Genomic DNA, 22616 nt, shown 5'->3' with positions numbered 1-22616 from the left:
ATTTCCTAGACACAGGTCAAGACAAAACAAGAGCTCCCGATGTCTTGACCTTTGTTTTTTACCAGGGGGACCCCCATGGGCCTTTTGTGTATCAATAATATCTTAAGCCCCATCTGGGCATGAGTGCAAGCATTATTTAGGTAGAAAAGTAATTTAAATATACTTCTGACAGAAATCTCTCATTCTAAAGCATTTTTCTTCTTAATCTAGCGGCTGTGTGGCTGTCAAGTTATTCTGGACAGACACAACATGTATATGTTTAGTAGTGGACAGGTAATTCACCTGCAGAAGAAGCTTAAGTATTAGGTAACATTAATGAGGCTTGCAGCACAACAAGAGCACATGTTCACATAAGTGTATATGTGTGCACATGTACCTTATTCCTTTCTAAACAAATACTTTGCATGAAAACCTGCTTGCGGGTTGGGGGCCTCCTTTCTCCGGGTGCTCCTCTAAGGTTTTCAAGAGTCTTTCCTCACAGTTTTGAGCAGCAAGCCTCCGTCTCGCTCCTCCACCAGGAAACCCAACTCCTTGAGCGCAGAGTAGTCAGCGGTGCCACGACGTTCCAGGGCGCTGACCTGCTCCTGGTTCTGCATGTTGTGTTCTAAGAGGTTCCTGATGGTAAAGATGGCCCACTGACTGATAACTAGAGGTATCCGGTTAAGGACAGCAACGTCGGAATTTCAATTACACAGAAAGAAACACAACATGAGCATGTGCAAGTGTTGTAATTGTAAGATGAATTTACAAAATCGATTTCATGAAAAAATGCATACGCGGAGAAAAATAAATAAAAAAAGGTGGTTAAACTGTATTGAAAAGGTAGAATGGTAAAGAGGTAACAGTAGTATGTACATGCAACACAGGCCAAACATTTTTAATGTCAAACTCACAAGTGCCTGGTATTCGCCTTAGGTCGATGAGACAGCCCAACAAACAAACAGGTTTCACAGACAAGTTGTGTTTTCTGATTTAAAACAGTCTCAGCTCAGCCCTCTCAAGTTTCCCGCATAAATCTATAAACATTTTTTTCTTTGACAATCTTTTTCTGAACAGAAATGCTGACACCTACATGAAAAAGGTGGACAGAGTGGATTGCATGTGCATGTGCATGTAAAGCATGTATGGGAGAGGCACACTGGGACAAAGACTGGGCTCAGACTATTGACCTGGTTAAAAGACAGTGGATGGAGATGAGAAAGGCTTAGGGGTTTGAGCTTAGTGACTAGCAGTGTACTCCAAATAAAACAGAATTCGGCGTGTTCTTAAAGCCTGTCAACGTGTTGTGAAAAAGGCCACAAAAAGCACATATGTACATTACTGTACCTCCACTTCAAGATGGACCTCAGTACAGTTATCACTGTATTATAGACCAGTACTATCTAATACAAACCGACACAACAGTCCTTCAATAGATCTTATCTTTGTGAAGCTTACACTGTTGTTTTTGTTGACAATGTGAACAAAACTATGTGAGTGGTTAGTGATGTTGTTCATGTTGTATCAAATTAACACTTGTTTATAATATTATGCCTCCCCAATGTATGTAAACGGGGGCTGAAAAACAAACACATATCAAAAAGCAAACTAATACAAAAGCAGCACTAATTACCATGTAACCGTCTTAACTTTCTGATACATTGACAGACTTGAACGCTCCTCAAAACAAAAAGTAGCATTTATAAGCTGCGCAACAGACTTCAGTAATGAAGTCAGCTAATCAGTTGATACCATTAACCAGCTGCAAGCAAAAGTTGATCGAGAGGTGGTGAACACAAAATATTCAACAGGTTTTTTTTCGGCCGGCCAGCCCAGCCCCCCCCCCACACACACACACACGCACACGCACACGCACACACACAAATGTTTGGTTGCAAACCCACCAGCTTTCCTGTACATGCCAAACTCAATTCTAAAAGTGCCAGGATAAGATATACAAGGCCTAAAAGGACTTTTGGGCATAAATATGAACAATGATTTTAGATAAACTTGAAATATATGTACATAAACACAAATGGTTTTGTATGTCCAGACCATCAACTTATGTTAAAGGATACATGGGTTGTTGCTGTCTATGCTGCAGTTATCCAAGATGAGGGGGATGCCTTCCAGTTCTCTCACCTGAGGAAACAAGGTCAGTAAAGTGTAAAATAATGGACTGGTAAACATGTCTGTTTTCACTTTCCATGTTCACGGTTTAATACCAGTTCTGGAACAATGCTTTAGTTGACAACTTCCTTAGCTCAATAAAACTAATTCCACAGTGTTCAATCAAGTATCTGTATATGCTACACCATGCATCAGGGCATTCTGTATTGATTGTCTTGATGAAACAACATTGGGACAACAGAAAACCTGAAATTACATCACTGAAAAACTAAGTTAGATAGTAGTATCAATGGCACCAATAGTTTTAGCTTTTCGCCACACAACTCTGAAGTCCATGCTTTATATATTGTGAAAAACAAATATACTAGCACAGAATGCCTATTCTCATTGACAAAAAGAGAAGAGAAAGCTCTCATCAACATTATTTAAATCTTACATAGAAATGTTACATTGAGTAGGATTTGGTCAAACAGTGCAGTCTAGCCAGTGATCACTTTTTAAAAGAGAACAAATTCATTTGAAGGCAAGAAATGTATTCAACCTGAGTGTCCCTGTCCTCAGCAGAGCCTCACATCCATGCATAAGCAGCATTGTGGTTGTGGGTTAGTCTAGGGCCGTCACAACAGAGGGATCTGCTCTGTATCATCTGTCTGATTCTATAGGCTTAATTATCGTCTTTGCTTGCTGTTGCCTCTCTTTTGCCATTGTGGTTACCCTCCAAACATACTGGTGGGTGCTCTAGAATGAGACAAAGTGCTGAGTTTCCGAAAATGGAAATGTCATTTAAATTGTCAAAGAAAGGAAGTCGCTGACTAGTGAGTAAGCTCCCAGGTCTGATTTCCCACTTTCAAAATGATTGTTTGAAGTTGCTTACCCATAAAGACATGAATAACAAGCGACTGGACACTGACTTCAGTCCGGTACACGCAGTTCAGCGCTTTGCATGCATCTTAAATTACAACCTCTCCCAAAGGTGAACAGAATGACATTTGGTTTACTGGAAGCGATCTTAGTGAAAACAGATATGGGGTGATTTCAGACCACTGACAGACCACAGATCAGCATCCATAAACATTATAGAGGCCAACTGAGGGTGGCCATCCCACAAGCATTCCACAAATCCGTTTCTATTAAGTAGGACTGAGTCTATAATGTGCTGGAGATAGAGGCAAACTCCTCCCCACCCGTTTATGATCCTGCTGTGCTTTGTATTAATAGTGAGATGCGGACAGATACTGATGAGGGAACTGATAAAAATCACCAAAGAGGAAAGGAAAGGAATGTTTCACATTTTAGTGCAAAACAAGTTGTGTTGAAAGAACTCGTAGTCTTGCAGTCACAGAAACACACAGCCTCATGCTTCATTAGGCATTACACTTATTTGCAGTCCTCAGTTTTCTCAGGAGATCATGTGGTTTGACACAACAGCCCACTACTAGAACCTGCACTCCAAACATGCTAATTTGGCGTAGAGATCTGTCTGTCAAAGAAAGACCATGGGGGCCTCCCAGACCACTTCTTGACCTATGACCCAATTATGTAGACTGATCAAGGGTGCTTACCAAAGGCTCTCAGATCCCAGAGAAAAAAAAATCTAATGAATAAGCATGCCAACCAACAATAACCTAGCTGTAGGTATTCTATGCAGTTTCTCTTTCTTAAAATCTCCAGACATCAGCTTTTTGAGGACCGTCATTTGGTGAAATATTACAATGGTAGTCATTTTGTAAAAGCGGATTTTAATAACAATGTTTGTAGACCAAAGAACAACCGTATCAAATTAAAAGGTTTTATTTTATTTTGTTTCTGACCTACACAGGAAACCAATTTTAACTATCCATTCACTCTTCACGTCCAAGATGTGGCATCAGCATAATTGATCATTTAAGGTTGCTAATTAATTACAAAAAATTAAGCCATCAGTTTGTTAGGGTGCTTTTATACCTAACCTGCTTGGTTTCATTAAAACAAAAAAAACAGCATTTTGAACGATTTATTTAGAAAGCTGTCAACTGAACTCTGTCGTAGAGTAAGGCTGCAGTCACACATACACAAATGCAGGCGAGTGAACATCGAAAAACAAACTGGACCACAACTAAAAGGCAACACTTTTCTCACTTGGTCCAGACCAACTGAACAAAACTACAGGTGTCAAGGACCAATGTTTCTGTTCTTTCATCCAACCAGCCATTCCTAACCTTGTTCTGGTTGTTGGTATTGCTGTAACAGAGGTTTCCTATCAGCCGGATGAGGTGGGCCTTGAAACTGATGACAGGAGAATGGGAGGAAGGGTCTCCATCTCCACTGAAGGAGGAGAAGTTCTGAGCAGCACTGAAAATATTCTTACTGGCCTTCCCTATAGCATGTACCTGCCCCAGGAGCTCTGCAGAGAAAAAGTAAAGAGTGAAAAGCAAGAGAGCACACAGAGTATCAAGATGTAGAAAGACACATAATATACCCCAATCTTAAATTCAAACCATAACATTGATCTTATTATTCAAATTATGGATTTTGAATTATGGTTTTTAATTTCTTGATAAATGTACGTGTTATTGGTGTTTCAGTACCCCATAAAGTGATTTCTGTCAAACTTATGTGAATCTGAACTTTTCTGTGTTTTTAGGCACAGTGGTGTGCAGGGGTCCGTTTCAGAAAGCAGGTTTAGTGAAAACTCTGAGTTTGTTAACCCTGAGGAGGGAAACTCTGGGTTTTCTGTTTCAGAAAGAGAGGTTAATCAAACCTGAGAGAGAGGGGTAACTCCAGCCCGTTTCAGAAAGCGAGGTAACTTAACCTCAGAGTCAGTTACTATGGTAACAGAGTCTGTGAACCTAACCTGGTCGGGAGCAGGTTTTCTTCAAGAAACCTTGAGTTTCTCTCAGCCTCCTCTCAGCTCTGTCATTTCCTCATTCATTCATTCAGTCAGTCAGTCTGTATCAGGCACATTTTAGCGCAGTTTGTTATCTGCATGAATAAAAAAATGTGTAGGTTTATTAACTATATCAGGCTGATTATAAAATGTTGTTCCGAACATGGCATTTCCTTTTGTCGACGATCCCGTTGAAGAAGCTGTATAACTTCGCAGGGAGTTAAACATACGTCGGGAGAGGATATTGAGGCCCCGCCTATAGATGAATTTCATTTCCAGATACTAGCCTACCTATTTGAGCGGTATCGTTTTTCTTCCCAGTCTATCAGTTATGTAGCCTACATAACCTTATCTGTCCCCATATCACTAATGTCACCCATCGTGGACATGCTCTACATCCCAGCACATTCTTTGTGTCGCATTACGTTTTTTTGCAAACGGCAGTTTTCTTTACAACGTTGTTGATGTACTGCATGTATGCATATTAGTAAAGCCAGTGTATAGCAAAGTGCCATCAGAAGACAGAAGAGTGTGACTCGATTGCTCTGAAACGTTTTTTAAATGTTTTTGTAGAGTTCCCAGAGACATTTAAAAGAAATAAATGATTATAAATCATAATTCTGTTAATGATGGTGCTGCAGCCTCAGAATGGGATTAGTAGTTTACTTTTTTGCCCACAGGATTGCACCTAAATGAAAGGTGTACTACCATTCCAGTTTTCACCAGTAATATTATAGGTTACCTGTGATTAAATATGAAATTAATACACTATATTAGAGCTTACACATTGACTCAAGCAGCAATTTTCTCCCACACCAATTTTCGCCATTTTGCAGTAGCAGCCGTGTTGCTTTTTTAACAAAATATATATTCAAACTTGCTGTATGTGCGCATTAGTATTTCTGCCGTGTGTTTGTGGTTGTTACCATGGTGAATCGTAGTATCATGGCTCCATTCATGTTGCCTTTTTATAGTGGTGGTGCACGCGCTTAACTGAGTCAACCTACTCCGAGTTGACTGAACCAACTCAAATCAGCTGTTCTGGAACCGAAAACTCAAGAGTTTCCCATCTCAGGGTAAATCAACTCAGAGATCAGGGTAAGACTCAGTTTGTTAAACCTCCTTCCTGAAACGGGCCCCAGGAAGCTGCAGGAAAATCTGTTTTCTGTGGATGATTTGATGGGTATCTGTATCTTTCACCATTTCAAGGAGTGTCTATGGTGTACAGATAACATATTTACCATAAGACAGCCAAATTGGACCCACAAACTCCAGTTGTGGAGCCGGTCAGAGAGGTTGTGTGAGTCTATGTTTTCATTTACCAACAGTGGTCACTAGAAGGTCAGGATGGTCCTGGAGAAACATGAACTGCCTGTGGTCTGAGGTCATCTCACACAGCACGTCCAGCAGACTAATCACGGTCAGTGCCTCCTGCAGGACCTACAGGGGATTGCAACCAAGGAGTTGGTCACGTGGGGAAAGGACGTCGGATGTGAGATGATAGGGAGGGGACTAATGGGAAAACTAGAACTAAAAAGTTCTCCAAATGTTTCATGAGGGAAATAACACAATACCAACACTCCTCTGTGTTCACATACATCAGTCAGGTTTACTATCTGTACCTCATCATTGGAAGCTGAGCCAGTGGCGAGTGTCAGCACAGCTCCACAACATTTCTGGAAGGAATTGGCCAGGAAGCGAGCCACACTGGGAGGGATGCCACAAGAGTCGTCCTCTTGTAGCTGGGCAAAGAGCAGCTCTAATAGAGTAACTCTGACACACAACACACACACACCAAACAAGTTGTATTAGCTTTTCAACTTCCAAACAACTTGTTTAACTGCAGTATCAGAAAAGTATTTTATTAGAGGTTTATAACATCAGCTTCTGTGTAATGTAAGAGGGTATTATAGGTCTAGGGACATTTATTGTCTGTCACTACTTTAAAAGTAAAGTACCTTTCATGGTGAGACATCCCAGAGTACATGCTCTCCACCAGAGCTGAAGACTTGAGGAAATACTGGGTAGCAATGAGAACCCTGTGAATGAAGGAATATAAAAAAAATATATAAAAACTAGGAGTAGATAATAGTAGGTAATTCTTTGACATGATACACACACACTGAACTCTTTAGACATATAAACAATTACAACTGCTTCACACACCAACCCAGACACACACTCTTACGTCCAGTCCAGGTCAGGTTGGGTCCTACAGAGCTCCATCACCCTGAGTGCCAGCTGGATGTTCTGAGGATCAGACAGTTCTTCCACCTTGGCTTCATCCAGACATGTGTGGAGTACCATAGAGGCATAGCTGACCACCTTCTCATCATCAACACTGAGCAGCTGCCTGTTCACACGTTTGGGTTGATTCAATGTTAGGACAAATGCTTGCCTACAAATGTCTACAATAAAGATTTCACAAATAGAAATACGGATACAGAATGTTTATTGTTGTATAAAGCAAAGGGCTTAATGAGGTCTCAAATCAACTAGGTTTTTAGTGTGGAAGAGACAGAGAGATGTGGATAATATTTATAAAGTCTAGGGCTAGCTTGTGAACCTTAGCTCAATGAGCCACCAGGATGCCCCTACAAACCATTTACTGGGAACTTTAAAAAACGTATGAACAATCATAAATGAATAAACACAATGTGAATTATAACAATTTTATTCAACAGTATTGCTCACTGTGTTAAAGTACATTACTGCAACTGTGGCACGCAAAACTTACAGGAGAAGATTTGGGAAGCTCAGCTGCCAAATGTCATCTTTACACATTTGGTTTCCAACCGATAAGTTACCGAGAAACTGGATCCCACAACGAAGAGCTGGGCCATAGAGGAAGATAATAAAAAATAAAAAAAAGTTCAGTACCAAAAAATCGAATCATTTTATTACAATTACCTAATTTTAGACTTACGTTCAAATATGCCATCTCTGCTCTCCAGATGTGCGGTCTGAAAGAAGCTTAGGAGTTTAAGGGATACATCAATGAAACCAAGCTCCCTAGAGGAAAAAAACCAAATGATTTATTTTATGTACCTGCTGTATATTTAGTTTGCACGCTCATTTATTTGCTAAGAAGGTGGACACAATAACATGAACACCTACTGTATAATGCAATCGAATACATTAACAATGTAATAACAATTTTGCAACTTACAAAGTTGAATTATCTTTGATACGGTGTCAAAAAGATGTTTAACTTTACGGTAATGTTTGAGACCATACAGTTTGTCATCTTCCTATATCCGTTTTATACTCTCCCATCTACTAATCCTATTACCTGAGCAGACTCTGGTTGCGAGTGCTCTGGACACAGGAGTTCCTCTGAGCCCTAAAGCACTCAGCGGTCAACTGCAGCTGCAGGGCGACAGACTGCAGGTCCTGATCGTCACAGCTGGCAGCATGAAGCTCATCACACAGTCGGGACAACACATTTAGAAGACTGGAGAACGCCTCCTCCTTCACAGCATCTCTGAGAACAGAGAGTTGACCAAAAAAAGTAAAGACAGTTCATTTATTGCAGTGGTAACGTTACCCAAGCCTGGGGGCAACCAGAGTAAAAATGTGGAGTGAAACTTCAGATAAATAGGCCTGTTTCTCAGCAGACATGTTAAATGACCGAAAACAGGTGTAAGCGATGCGCATTTGATTTTAACAGAAGGGAAACACTATTCGACGGTACGGCGCCATCATTAGTAATTAGATACACCTGTGCTTTTCCTGCTATGACAATTCAAAATGTCTGAATCCAGAGATCTAGCTAGCACAGTCGTCTTTGTAAGTGACGTCAACAGCTGAAATGGATAGTTCGGTGGCTTAATGAACTCCACCTTACTGTTTATTAACACAGAAAGGACAACAAACCGGCCGAGTGCACAACATTAACGTTGCACCGGTGTTCGGACGTTAGCTAGCTATATTTGACAGTAACGTTAGCAGACACTTCAAGCTAGCTTAGCGGGTAACGTTAAGCTAACATACTAGGTTTCCTTTCAAAGGGGCAGTAAAAGACGTTGTCCGCACCTGTATTCCTTGTCCCGTAACGCAGCCGTGAATGTTTTTAAAACCTGTAAGTGTTCAGGGCAGTGTTCTTCATTCAAAATACCAGCGATAGACGGTGAGATGTCCAGGGTGCTGTCGGTATTTGCCATGTTTCCTTTGTAAATGCTAAATCGGATCCATTACACGTGGTTAGGTTTAGGCGGGCATGAGGAGTGGGGATTGGTCAGGGTAAGCCAATCAGAGGCAGAATAATGCGGGTCACGAGGTAAGTCCTTTGGTGGATCCGATCTAGCATCTATCAGCGGGTTCAATCGTGTGGGCGGGACGTCCGGATAAATATCTAACACGCTATTGGTTTAATCCAGGTAAAAGGCGGAGTTAGAGCATGTGCTGCTGTTTTCACACAGTTGTCAAGTCACTCTCCTCTGTGGTACAAACATACAGAAGACACAAAGAAGAGAGAACTCTGAAAATGTTATTCAAATCTTGGTCAGTGTTGGATTAATTTATTGAGAGAAACTGGGCTGATAATTCATGGAACTGTGTAACCAATAAACAAACTACTAGTTTTTTTTAGCTCTTTCGGTCATCATTTTTTACACAATTTATTTCAAAGATCTTGGCTACCCGCTTTGTAATAAGCATGTTTTACAGTGTTATATACATCAATTTAACTTCACCACTATGGGTCTAAGATAAGGTGTTTGGGAGTGTTTTTGGGCAGGATGGCAGCTCCCATTACATGTATTATTTGATTAGTGTGCTGTGTAGCTATACTTAGATATACCCAAATTATAACATCCAATAATTCCTGAGATGGACATTCTGTACAGTGCAGCACTCACATCTGAAATCCATTCACCTAAAGCAACGTTTAAAGTCAGAAGATCAATTCATTGAGCCCAAACAATTTGTGGGACAACAAACCACAGGACAAGCCTTTGGAATTTCCATGCAGTGGCAAATTTTAGATTACAGGATTTGCCTCAGTATGGTTGCCCCGTGTTTTCACTGGCCAGGCACAGCACAGCAGTGGTGAAAAAGCAGATCGATGTGGAAGAGAGTTGATTATGGATGGTAAGAAGTAGACTATCCACCTCAAGCAATTTGTCAGCTTTGGGATGAGGTATTCGAAGATCAAAACATTCCCAGGAAAGGATTCCCATTAGTTAGTAGAATAACTGGAAATATCCTCACAAACTGGAAGTGGTATGTTGTGATAGGGAATCTGAAGAGTTGAGTTACAGGAATAACAGGACACCCTATCAGATTTGAGTTATTCTGAAACCGCAGTTATGCTAAGTAGAGGATGGTTGATTTAGTCTGCTGTGGTAGAGGATCGAGCTCTTTTTAGTAAAAAACATGAACATAATTAACCGCACAGTCTTTATTATTCACAGATGGTTGTTACAGTCTTATAGTACAAAACACAATCAATGTTGAAAGCAAGTGCGTAGATTAAGCTTTTATCAAATGAAGCATGTCACATCTGGTCTGTCAAAACGAAATGAAATGGAGCAAATATCAGTTCCACAGGTCAACCAACAGTCTATTATAGTGGCACTCATGACAACAAAGTCTGAATTCAAGTTAAACACGGTAGACAGATTAGGGAGATAAGGGCACCCTGTTTATTACTACTACATTACTTTTTGTTTTTGTTTTTTTAAATGTAACTTTCAACACATCTGGGGTAGAGGTATCAAGTGAGAAATTAGTATTTTTTAATGATGAGGTACATTAGTATTTTTGAGTGAAAAATAACTTTTCAGCCATGTTAGCGACGTGGCTCTATAAAGTTTTACGATGTTGGTTGGTTGATCAGTCCACCACCACTTAAATATGTCAACAACTATCAGATAGATTGGCAAAAATTGGGTATAGACATTTATGGTTGACACATGGTGTATCGTAATAACTATGGAGATCCCCTGACCAGCCAATGCCACCACCAGGTCAAATTTTCACTTTTTCCAATACTTTGGTTAATGAATAAACAGTAATGACATTCGCATCATCCTCAGCTCATGTATACAAAGATGCTGTAAGATTTAACTTTTCTATATTCAGTGCTTATGTATTTAGTGTAATATTTATAAGAGTATATGAAGAGGAATATGTATAGTTATATTTGCAAGAAAGATCAATGCTAGATATACTGCTCTTATTTGTATATCATGTGGCTGTTTTTGTCTGAAAACGTCTTATCTGTTGGGTAATGTTTTATGGTTTGTGTGGACCCCAGGAAGAGTAGCTGATGTTCTGCATCAGCTAATGGGGATCCTAATAAAATCAAATCAAAGTCCGGTACCTTTTTGTGTTCTTGTCTTACCGGTATAATAATAATAATATGTGTATATTGTGTTGAAAATTACAAAGACCTATTGTAAACTAACTACCTGGATGGGTCGCAAACTGCTTCTGTAACTGTTTTCAGTACATCTAAAACATTTGCAAATGAAATTATCTCATCTTGCGTGCAACAGCATTAACATTTGAGGTGTTTTCAAATGTTCAGCAAGATAAGTGTGGCGCCTCCAGATATTAAAAACTATATTTGTCACGTTATGTGTTGTATTGCTGATGGAGTATCGTTCACTCCATAGCTCAGCTCAGAACCAAAACTCCGATATGAAGACATGGATGATGACAGCGTTGCTATGGGAAATGACCCCTGACTTGACATAGTTCATAGCCACCTTCAACTCAAAGTCCCTGGGGCCAGTGATAGGTTTCACCTGCCGAACCACACCTTAAGGATGACACAGATTGGGATTAGTGACTGAGATTCAGTTTCAAGTCAATGCTATATCTGTATAATGTTTATTAAAGGATTTCATAAATGATTGACTGCCTGGTTCCAAGTGATACTCTCTCCACTTACCCATAATCATGCCCTTGTGGGAGCGCTTCTCCACCTCAAAAGAGAACTGTTCATCTGCAGCCAGGATGTCAAAGAAAACACTGGTAGCCCCGGGGAGAGGAGCAGGGTTATCCGCCGTAACTGTCTGCAGGAAAATTATTTCTATTGGGAGAATTGGTATAAAGTTGGTTTTCGTTTGATAGAAGCAAACCACAAAGTGCATTTGGTTCTTCAAATTAGATATTTATGAGTTGATTAAACAATTGTTTTGTGGGTTGAAACAAGTAATTGAATCTTAAGTGCTGTGGTAGGTTGGTGGGTGGAAAGTTGTATTACAATGAGGCTGTGAATAATAGAATTTGCTATTATAAGCTACCAAGGTAACTCTTTCAGGTCCGAGCCAAAAACTCTGTTCAGAATAACCAGGGGTTTATGAAAATGAATATCTTATGAAAACAATTGTATTCAAGAGTTATGATGGATTATCTTAATATGTGGAATTTAGGTTAGCCTTGAAAACGTGACAAAAATGCAATTTAAAGGTGCCCTAGGTAGGATTGCGAAGATCCTACCAAAAAAAAAGATCCTACCAAAAAAATGTGAACATCGACAACTTCTCAGTCCCTCCCCCCTTTCCGCTAAAGCCCAAAACTGTCTCCTAAGCCCCTCCCCCCACAAGGGAGAATGAATGCGTGTGCATGAGCAGTAATTGACACGCAGTTAGACACCCCCCTGGCCCTGATTGGTGCATCTGAACAGGGAGTTGTGGATTTTTGCAAATCGCACTACAGGCTGTAGGTGGTGCCGAAGGAGCCGGGTTTTTTTTTTTTTTTTAAATGACCTGCTTCATGTAGTTCTACTGGAACATAGGGTCAGTTTCAGCAAATATGACAGAAAGTTAGTTTTATAAGTCTTACCTACTGCACCTTTAATAGTATTGTGGAGTTGTCAAATGAGGTAGCTCATTATAGAAATAGTAATCCAACTAACCAGTGGAATCTGTGAGGTTTTTGGTTTAGCTATGACAACTATGGCCTTTCAACAGTCTCGTAACCAATAAATATAATATAAAAATTAAGTATGATAAACATTTGCCCAAGGTAACGATTACTAGATTATTATAACCACTAAAAAGCTCTTACCCATTAAGGACTATGGGACTCAACCAAACTTCACACCTGCATTATAGAAACTCATGCACATCACCACATGTACTCTAAATGCACCAGGTAAAGAAGGACATCAAGGCTGCACATATACTAAGACCTTGTCTTACCTTTTGGTTTACTGAAGTCTCTGAAGGTTGGCAGAGAGATGGAGGTGTAGGTGATGAGGTGGGAGGTGTCGCGATTGCAGTTGATGTCATAAGCTTGGCAGGCCTTACTACAACGCAGACTGACTGAAGCATCTTGTTTGGGTCTGGAAAGGACAAGAAGGAAGGATTGAAAGAAATGGGAAAAAGGGAGATTTAGAGGAATACACACAATCTGAAGGAGAAGTGTGAATTTCTCACAATTTCAACCGATACAGTACATGCAACAGCAATTATGAGAAAAGTCTTTGACCAAAGCTCCACAGTTGGGTTGAGCAAAAAGAACCTGGCAACACCTGAATAGCCCCATAGACCTCCATGGTTAACCAAGGAACGTGTGCCTTAAAAAGAGTCCAAACCCTGATTTCACAACCTAAAATCATGTTTGTTGGGTTCCCCAACGTGAAGACAGTAGCGCTTTCAAGTATGGCCTTAAAAACTGCAAAGGGAGCAAAGCCATGTAATTAGCAGCAAGCAGGTGAGTCCAAGTTGCCCGCTAAGCATGAGGCCAAAGCCACAGAGATGATTGAGTGGTATTCCACGCCAGGGAAATACCATGAAAGGAAATCGGGATGGTAAAAAACAGGCGTAAGAATGAATGTCATTTGATGTGATCAATGGCATCATATTCATGTGGTAAACTAAGTAAAAAGATCACAATTTTGACAGAATCAGCATAAAAGCATTTCCAAACGATTATGTAATGCCATTCCAAAATAAGACTCTGGAAAATACAGATACTATTATTATTTCTTATTACATACAGCGTTTCACTATTTTTACATATTTGAAATAATTAACTTAGCATTTTGGAAAGTAGGAAGTGACATGATCCAAAGATTTAAGAGAATAATTACCTCATGTATATCATGTATTTACATTTTTTCAATCTTAATGCATACTCAATATGCATTAAACCCCAGAAACCAGCAGCATGAAAGTGGAACAGTGGAAAAGTTGTCTAGCTGCATTTATCCAGCTGACCAACAGAGCTACTGGCCTTTTGGTATCATTTACAGCAAATTAACTGATAACCACCCAATACCAACACTAAAAGCCCCATCCATCATATGAGCTGCAATGCTGCTCTACCACTAATTGAGCCCCCATGCTGGCTGAGCCCCAGGTACCCATAAATAAGTGCCACGCTTATTTTTCTTGCTATCCGCTAAGGCGAGGACTGTTTGATCCTATGGTGAGGCCGCTTGGAAAAGATCATAGGAAAAATTGCTTTCAACATTTGAAATGACCACAGCGGAGGCAGCACGAGAGTAGTGGCAGAAACCATTGCCGGAGTGCGTTTTTGCTTGAATATTAAAGAGTGAAAAGCCATTTTTATCTGTCACTTTTTAATTCCAAACACATATAAAGTACACATAAAGATAAGCTGCCACACAGACATGAGGTAGAGTGGGCTGGAATCAATGCATATAATTACGCATGAACAATCCTGTCCAAGTGTTGTAGAGATCCACAACAGCTAAAGAGCCCCATCTAGTGGTACAATGCCCTAATATTATATATATATATCTACTGCTACATCATATGCCAGAAAGCATAACAAGCTGAAAAACAATGCATTGTTTAAAGAAATGTATCCCCAATACCATATTACATATACAAATGCAATTCAATTAACAATTGTAACTTTTTGCCTTGATAACCAATCATTTACTGTAAAATCAATTATTTTACTCCATGATAGAGGAATAGTTTTTTTTTTTTTGCACGCAACGCAACGTAGTGAATATAGACTACTTTGTGCTTAACTAAACTAGCCAGCTGCTGATTGTTGAAGCTTCATTTTCAGCATACAAACATGAGAGTGCTATCAATTTTCTCAGATGGATGCTGAAAAGAAAAGATGGCACTTTATAAATACTATACCAATCAATCGATTTTTGTTGTTAAATAAACACTCCCAGATCAAATTCTCAAATTCACCATAACACACTGCTGTAGCATCATTCTGGCTACGGGTGAATTATTGTGTTTTTCCACTCAACAAGAATTATAGATATGGCCCTTATTAACTGTATTAAGGAGTAGATGGAAGCCTGGAACTGGAACTCCTAAATTAAGAAAAAGATAGAAATGAAAACCACCAATGTAATACAGAAGTGGTGAGGACAAAATAGGGATAGACTTAAAACACTGCAAATTAATTTCACAGCCTTCTAATATGGAAATGTTCTTTAGGGCCAGATGGGCTGCTCATGTGTGACAAACACAGCAATCTTGGCCATGTACAGTTGTGCCATCCCGTAGCGAATCAGCCTCATCTCCATGGTCAGGAAGAAGTCCCGGGGCTGGGTTAAGGTACGGCGCAGTGAGATCTCTCCTCCATGAGCAAGCTGCTGCACGATGAAGTATCCCTCCTCGTCTCCGGAGACTATGTTGATCTGCATATTGTCTCCCGGCACGAAATTGGATGGTCCCATCTTAAAAACATCAGCGGGGACGGGAGTGTTGGTGGGGAAGCTGATGTTGTAAAAGGAGATTCTCAGCGGGAGCAAGAAACACGACGCAGGATCCTGCGTGAACTCACAAGTTAATCGCTCGCAACGGCTGAAAGGGAAAAAATGAAATACTCATTGGATGAAGGGCAGAAACGGATGCATGTACAGTACATGCGTAGAAAAAGAGAGGAGAAAGAGGGTGTGATAGACAGAAACTGGAGAGTGAGAGAGACGTTGCCTGACAACTGCAGGCAGATGTTAACAGCAGGCCAAAAACCGACCAAGTCCACATGAAAGTAAATATGGGTCAAATAAGAAAAAGGGTGCAAAATAATAATAAAAATGTCTTGATACTGAGTAAGATGCATCATGCTGTGCACTATCAACCCTTTTATTTCAACAGCTCGACATAACCAAATAGCCATCAGTGCTCACCCTTGTGCTGCTACCCGGAAGTTTTGAGGACATGAAAAGGACAGACAGCGAAATCCTCCCTGGACGTTGAAGCAGCTCTCAGAGACAGAACAGGTATGTCTACCAGCTGCACATTCATCAATGTCTAAAAACACAGAGGGGGAGCAAATGTTAGACATTTATTGAAAAACAACACATCAGTAATTTACAACTCAGTTTTTATTGAGGGTACCAAATGTTTGTCTACTGACCTAGGCATGTGCGTCCATTGTGTGCAAGTGTATAGCCTGTGGGTGGGCAGGTACAGTAAAAACTTCCCGGGGCGTTAACGCAGCGGTAGGAACACACATTACCTCCAGTAGGCAGAGCACACTCATCAATATCTGAAAGCAGCAGACAGTAAAGGCTAGTTAGTATGTGATCACATCCATGTTGATTTGCTACATTCATTAGGGCCATGAAGTCTAGCAGTACCTTCACATGTTATCCCATCGATGTCACTCAGCTGGTAACCACGGCGACAGAAGCACTGGTATGAGCCATAGACATTTGCACACTCCTGGCTGCAAGGGTTGGCTTCACACTCGTTGATATCTGTCAGCATACAGGCACAGATACAGACATCACAATGTGTCATTTATGGATTCAAAAAACGTACAGCTGAGATATTGTATATCCACAACAGAGGTTGAACGAATTAATGAAATGAAGAGTGATTGGACCTTCACAGTTTCTGTCGTCCTGGGACAGCTTGAAGCCAATGGTGCAGCTGCACTTGTAGGACCCCTCTGTGTTCTCACACTTGTGGGTGCAGAGTCGCCCGGGATAATGCCTGCACTCATTGATGTCTAAACACAGGGGACAGACTATGAATCTGCGTCAGATTTTACCAAAGATCCACTTGTCTTGTGCCACTTCTAATCCTCTACTTACCTACAAATATTTTTTTTCATAGCTGATATGCACAAAATATTATAGCTGAAACTAAAAGATAGTAATGAATTTGTACTGCACCGTCACACAGTTTGGTGATACTGTTGAAGATGAAGCCAGTTCTGCATTCACAGCTGTAAAAGCCTATCAGGTTGACACAACCATGGTTGACGCACACGTTCCCTGTACGACACTCATCCACATCTGTAAAACAAAGGGGACAAATTACATCTCTTTTAGTTTGAACAGGGGAAAGTGAGAAACAAAGATGTCTTGCAGCAAAGGAATACACAATATTGGAGACTTTACAAACAGGAAATCATTTATTGTGACAGTATCTACCTTCACAACGCGTGCCGTCCTCAGTTAGATGATAGCCGCGTCCACAGGTGACTATGTTTCTGCGACAGGTGTAGGAGCCCACTGTGTTGATACACGTCAGGCCAGGCAGGCATGGACTGGTATGGGCCACACACTCGTTTACGTCTAATGAGAAAACACATTAAGCAAGCCAGCTCACTTTTTACCTGGGAAATGTTATTGCCTGAGTGTGACACTAAACGCACCAATACAGCTGCCGACGGCGTCCTGAATGAAACCGCCTGAGCACCTCTCCTTTGGGTGGCAGCGGAACGAGCCCTCTGTGTTGGTGCACACAAATTCTGCTCCACAGTTATGGGTCCCCAAAGTGCACTCGTTAATGTCTGAAACAGGCAAGCAGGAAAAAATGATGAAAGCATAAATATACAATGCATAAATAGTTTTTCTTTTTTTACATGAAACACTGTCAACTAAAGCAGGGATCTTCAACAGGAGGTCCTCAGAGTCAATGCAGGGGGGCCTCCAAATAATTGTTAATTTTTTTAAGTTCTTTTCGAAAATTACAAAGTTAACATGAATCCAACATATTATTAGCAAATATAAATCCCCACTGTTTACTGGCCTATAGGTAAGGTAGTCACTAAGGTAGCCACCCACAGATACAGTTAATAAGGATTCACTCTGCCACGTGTATGTGTTACATTAAAACATGATTTATAAAAAATAATGCCAACAATCATTAGGCTATTTTACTTTAATAGCTTAGTATTCTATGCAAAAAAAAATATGTATAAAGGCTTTAGGCCACCCTACACATTATTGTAGGCCCAGTTTAATATGCAACTTAATTTTAGACAATATATGTGGTAGGGGGTCCCTGCTCTGTCTCTCTTTCAGTTAAGGGGTCCTTGAAGACCCCTGAACTAAAGGACATGTCATGGTTGGTATCAAGGAACTAAAATTGCAGGATTAGAAAGGATTTTCTGAGCTTGTTACCTTGGCAATTGTTGTCATCTTTGAGTTCATACCCGGTGCCACAGCTGGTTTCCCTCTGACAGCGAAAGGAACCCTCTGTGTTAATGCAAACCTGGCCGAGGACGCAGTTGTGACCGCCATTCAAACACTCGTTAACATCTGAGGAGAGAGACGTCCACTCAGAAAAAAGAAAAGCCATCTATCCGAATATAAAAGCATTTTCAGTGGATTGTGGAGTCGCATGTTTGACTCTACAGCCATGCTAGGACTCAGCAGTGCTCTGAGATAAATGCTAATGGTAGCATGCCAACATGCTCACAATGACAATGCTAACATGCTCATGTTTAGCAAGTATGAGCTTTTACCATGTTCACCATCTTAGTTTAGCATGTAAGCATGCTAACATTTGTTAATTAGCACAGCTGCTAATGGGAATGTCATTAGTTTTGCAGGTGTTTCGTTAGGGGTGTAACGATACATCGATATGGATTGATATATCAATTCAATCCTCAACGATCCAATATTATCGATACAAAGTTAAAAAATATCAATACATATCGTCATCTATAAGATGCGCCCTTATTTTGAAATTCCCACTTTATATTTATTCTTTTTATTAAAGGGTGTAGAGAGTAGTTTGTTTTTAATTTAAATGCCTGGAAGAGCTTAGTAATGACATTGTAAAATCATATTTTAGTTGTTTTCTGTAAATATATATAAATGTAACCGATTGTGTTAAATGGGCTTATGTATCATCTCATATCGATCGTAGGCCCCTGAATAAAATCAACATGTTATTTACACCCTTATATTTCATCATAAACCAAAGTATTGAACAAATTAAATGTTGACCTGCTGGTGGCACTAGATGAAAAAATAAATAATCACTAAGTTATTAAAATGTATTCTGGATCATGAATGTCATTTTGCCATCCATAGAGCCATGCCACATAGAAGGGCTACACATCCCACATTTAAGAAGAAGATCATTATACATTACTTACCTTCACAAGTCACTCCATCGTTTTGCAGTTGATAACCACCAAGGCAAGCACATAAACCATCATCTACACACAACTGGGAGCAATTGGAGTCTGAAAACAGCAGAGAGACACACAAAGAAGTAGACATCACAGTGTTCACATGAATCACGTCACTGGCTGATGGAAGACTCTTAATATAACAAAGGAGATCACATTGAGGAAATGAAGGTGCCAAACCTCTACAGGGGTCCAATCCCTGAAGAGGCATGGCGGTATCGGTAACTCTGGCCTCAGGCTTTTCTGTCACTGGTGCTATAGAAGAAAAAAACTCATTAAAACCAAACATGATTTTTTTTTTTTAACAGTAAAGACAATCAAATTTTCTTAATAACTAAAGAGCACAGGGTCAAACACTTCAGTGCCCCGTCACATAGTATGACACAAAAATCTGTGGCCTTTCCATTGGTATGCTGCTCTCATCACTCTGGCATCGCTCTACATCAGCAAGACACTGATTTGCATTTCTTCACAAATAACTCCAGTGTTTCTGCAGCTCTGTCCTTCCCACATGTTTGTGTTTTTCACCTAAAGGCCAGCTAGGTGACAAAAACTACAAGCCACAAGACCAGCTGGCCCGAGTAACCATTTGGCAAGGTGTCTACAGATCAGCCAGTACTCTTTTAATGAGAACAGATTCTGGTCACCAGGTTGTGAAAAATCCCTTTGGCTGGTGTTAATCCTTTCTATTTGGTAACACTGCAGTTATAAATGTTGGTAATCCACTAACAAATGGTCATGGCTTCCCCAATTTCTAAAAAGTCATCAAGTCTGCAGTTGTAAGTGTTAATAAATTAAATAAAATGTTGGTCCGGATCATTTGCAGCCCTTTTCGAGAAACAAAAACAAGGGCACCAAACCCCATTGTGCTGTAAATCCTCTGGCACCTAATGCGTGCAAATGGCCAGGTGTTCGGATTGTTTTGAGTGTCACAGACAGCCAGTAGCCATTCTTTCATGATAAGACAGAGTTGAGCTAATCAAGACACAAAAGACTGAAAGCACAAGATTGTCAGGGTCTTTTCCCATTAGTACCTGCTTTGGTTTCCTTTGTTGTGTTTTTGCCACAGCAGGTTTTAGCTGGGTACGCACACTGTCTCCCCAGCAACAAACCCTGGAGCTCACAGCTCGAACCCTGGCTTGCCATCATCAGGCCGAGCACACAGCAGTCACAACACATCTGAACAGGGGACAGAGAGTGGGCAACAGGAAGAAAGGCAGTTGGAATAAAAGAAATCTTGATATTGTCAGGAAAACAATTCCCACTATGAATTGATTTACAAAGTGTCGGAGGAGGAGACGTGCAATGGTTGAAGATATTGACATTAAGAAAGAGGACAACCTTAGAGATTTTGGTTTCCCAGGGCTCTCCTTCGAAGAAGGGCCTCTCGCAGGCCCCTTGCCCCTTGGCCATCTCGATGCCGTTGTCACAGAGTCGGTCTCTTACTGCTGCTGCACAGCACTGCTCCTGGGCGATCCTGCAAATAAACAACAGAAATGTCCCTCATTCAGAACAAAAACTGCACTCTTTGCTCTATGATAAAAGAACTGGATAAGAAGCATGTAAAGAAATGCTTGCTATTACGTTAGATACAGTCAATCAGCTGACTGCAAGTCTATTTATGATGGAATATGCAACCTTAGTTTAAAAGACATTGTAATCGTTAGCAGCTACTTTAAAACTTTTTATATTAAAAATGCTTCAGTCTCCCTCTCCATGCCGTTCTTCTGTGAATGTTCCCTCCACTGACCTCCATGCGTTGACCAGGTGTTCCTCTATTTCACCACCTCCATGTACTTACAGTCAAACAGGGCCCTTCAGTTTTAAAAGGCTCCAGGGGGCCACTTAACGCCTGTACTTACTGTGTAGTTACTATGTGGCAATCCTCCCCTGCAGCAGGATGGATGGTTGAGGGCTGTGGAAATGATCTGGGGCTCGCAACCCAGGGGGTATTTCCTGCTTTTAAACATACACCTGCAAACGCTGCCTTAGAGGATATACACAATTCCCACTGCAAAATTCCACACTCATTTGAAGGTTTGTCTGCAACCCATGTGATTTAATTTTGACCCCAACTGAACCGCTATACCCAAAAGATAGTTTCTGATACAAACTTCATGCGTTCCCTCTGTACTGACCCTTCCTTGGTCCCTGGGTCACATTTTGAGACCCTCTCATTTAAGAAAACCAGGTGTTGCTTTGCTTACATGCAGATGTGAGAGGAGGAGATGAGCGGGAGGATTGTACAGACTTGTCCATTCTGGGCCCGAGTCCTCCCATCCTGACAGCACTTTTGTATAGTAGGAAGCTGAATCTCTGAGGATTAGAAATACACAGCAGAGGCTTGATGGAGAAAAAAAAATAGGATGGCTGTCCCTGAGTGCCAGTGACTGAGTCAGATTTAATTCAAATGGGCTCACACTCTCAGATTGACAGACAGTACATGGAAAAACAGTACCCTTCAGCACCTCACATTAAGCTGGAATATCCCCCAAAATAAAATGTATTCAAAATCTGCATCTCAACGCCACACTTGTCGGTGTTCCGTCTTACCTTGTCCATGCAGAACTCCGTATAAAGACCACAAAAGTATTGTCCACCGTGCCATCGGACTCACTTTTAAAATGTTTGGCAGGGACGAACAGCGGATGGACTGCAACTGGGGACGGTGTGTGTCTCCTCCGTGTAAAATCGACCCGTCAAGGAGAGAGAGCATCTCCTTCAGAGAAGCAGGAGAGGCGACACAGATCTTAACTTGAAGGCTTTGAGATTAGAGGGCGGCGAGGGCGGGGTGGAGGGGGCTGTGTTCAACTCTCAGGACTACTGAATCATTCAAACACGGCCGATAATTGGATTTAATCGAATGCGACAATGCGCACAGTCCAAAGTATACTAAGATAATAGATAAGATATACGTTATTGTCCCCGAAGGGAAACAATAAAACCAAAGTAGATGTGGTCTGTGTGGAAGACAAATAACACAGGGGGATTTTAATAAAAGTCGGTTTAAAAAAAAAAAAAGTGTAAAACAGAAAGGTAAAAGAAAAAAGAAAGTTTAAAGTTATTCTGGCCTATAAAGTGTCCAAATTCCTTTAGTGATCTTTTTCTTCTTTTTTTTTAAATGCTTAGGTTTTTGAAAGAGGTTTGGTTACAATTGACTAGATCAGAACTCATATTACTCAAAGTAATTCATAATGAAGCAAAGTTATAGGATAAGCATTAGCAAATGAGCATAACTTTGTGGAGCTTGTTAGGGATCAGAACCACCTTTTTCAGGTTGCATCATTTCACATTTTCTCCAAAAAATTTA

At 40.6% G+C, this 22616-nt stretch overlaps 2 protein-coding genes across 2 annotated transcripts; both read right to left on the bottom strand.

Moving 5' to 3' along the window:
- Positions 1–50: 50 nt before the first annotated feature.
- Positions 51–9167, bottom strand: atxn10 (ataxin 10). The gene is made up of 11 exons (XM_078281594.1): positions 9011–9167; positions 8268–8459; positions 7902–7987; positions 7713–7809; positions 7164–7328; positions 6934–7014; positions 6598–6748; positions 6298–6415; positions 4308–4492; positions 2058–2121; positions 51–646 (listed from the first exon to the last, which is right to left on the bottom strand). The coding sequence occupies exons 1-11, from the start codon at positions 9136–9138 to the stop codon at positions 462–464; spliced, it is 1452 nt and encodes a 483-aa protein (XP_078137720.1). The 5' UTR covers positions 9139–9167; the 3' UTR covers positions 51–461.
- Positions 9168–10398: 1231 nt separating this feature from the next.
- LOC144537786 (fibulin-1-like) lies at positions 10399–22602 on the bottom strand. Its single transcript, XM_078281669.1, has 17 exons — positions 21860–22602; positions 21514–21622; positions 20648–20783; positions 20335–20485; positions 19487–19558; positions 19271–19360; positions 18288–18425; positions 17537–17674; positions 17313–17456; positions 17052–17174; positions 16760–16903; positions 16512–16631; positions 16289–16420; positions 16059–16182; positions 13129–13271; positions 11874–12014; positions 10399–11741 (listed from the first exon to the last, which is right to left on the bottom strand). The coding sequence occupies exons 1-17, from the start codon at positions 22020–22022 to the stop codon at positions 11602–11604; spliced, it is 2208 nt and encodes a 735-aa protein (XP_078137795.1). The 5' UTR covers positions 22023–22602; the 3' UTR covers positions 10399–11601.
- Between the last annotated feature and the right edge of the window lie 14 nt (positions 22603–22616).

Source organism: Sander vitreus, chromosome 23 (assembly GCF_031162955.1).
Source record: "Sander vitreus isolate 19-12246 chromosome 23, sanVit1, whole genome shotgun sequence".
Taxonomy (NCBI): Eukaryota; Metazoa; Chordata; class Actinopteri; order Perciformes; family Percidae; genus Sander; species Sander vitreus.
Note: the sequence above shows the minus strand (reverse complement) of the source record. Positions and strands in the feature narration are given on the sequence as shown.

Coding starts and splice junctions, on each gene's coding strand:
- LOC144537786 (XM_078281669.1), bottom strand. CDS start 22,022: ATGCTCTCTCTCCTTGACGGGTCGATTTTACACGGAGGAGACACACAC. Junction 19,361..19,486: donor GGGATTGGACCCCTGTAGAG/GTTTGGCACCTT, acceptor TGCTGTTTTCAG/ACTCCAATTGCTCCCAGTTG. Junction 16,421..16,511: donor CGATGGGATAACATGTGAAG/GTACTGCTAGAC, acceptor TGCTGCTTTCAG/ATATTGATGAGTGTGCTCTG.
- atxn10 (XM_078281594.1), bottom strand. CDS start 9,138: ATGGCAAATACCGACAGCACCCTGGACATCTCACCGTCTATCGCTGGT. Junction 6,416..6,597: donor GCTCAGCTTCCAATGATGAG/GTACAGATAGTA, acceptor AATCCCCTGTAG/GTCCTGCAGGAGGCACTGAC. Junction 647..2,057: donor CATAGACAGCAACAACCCAT/GTATCCTTTAAC, acceptor GGATACCTCTAG/TTATCAGTCAGTGGGCCATC.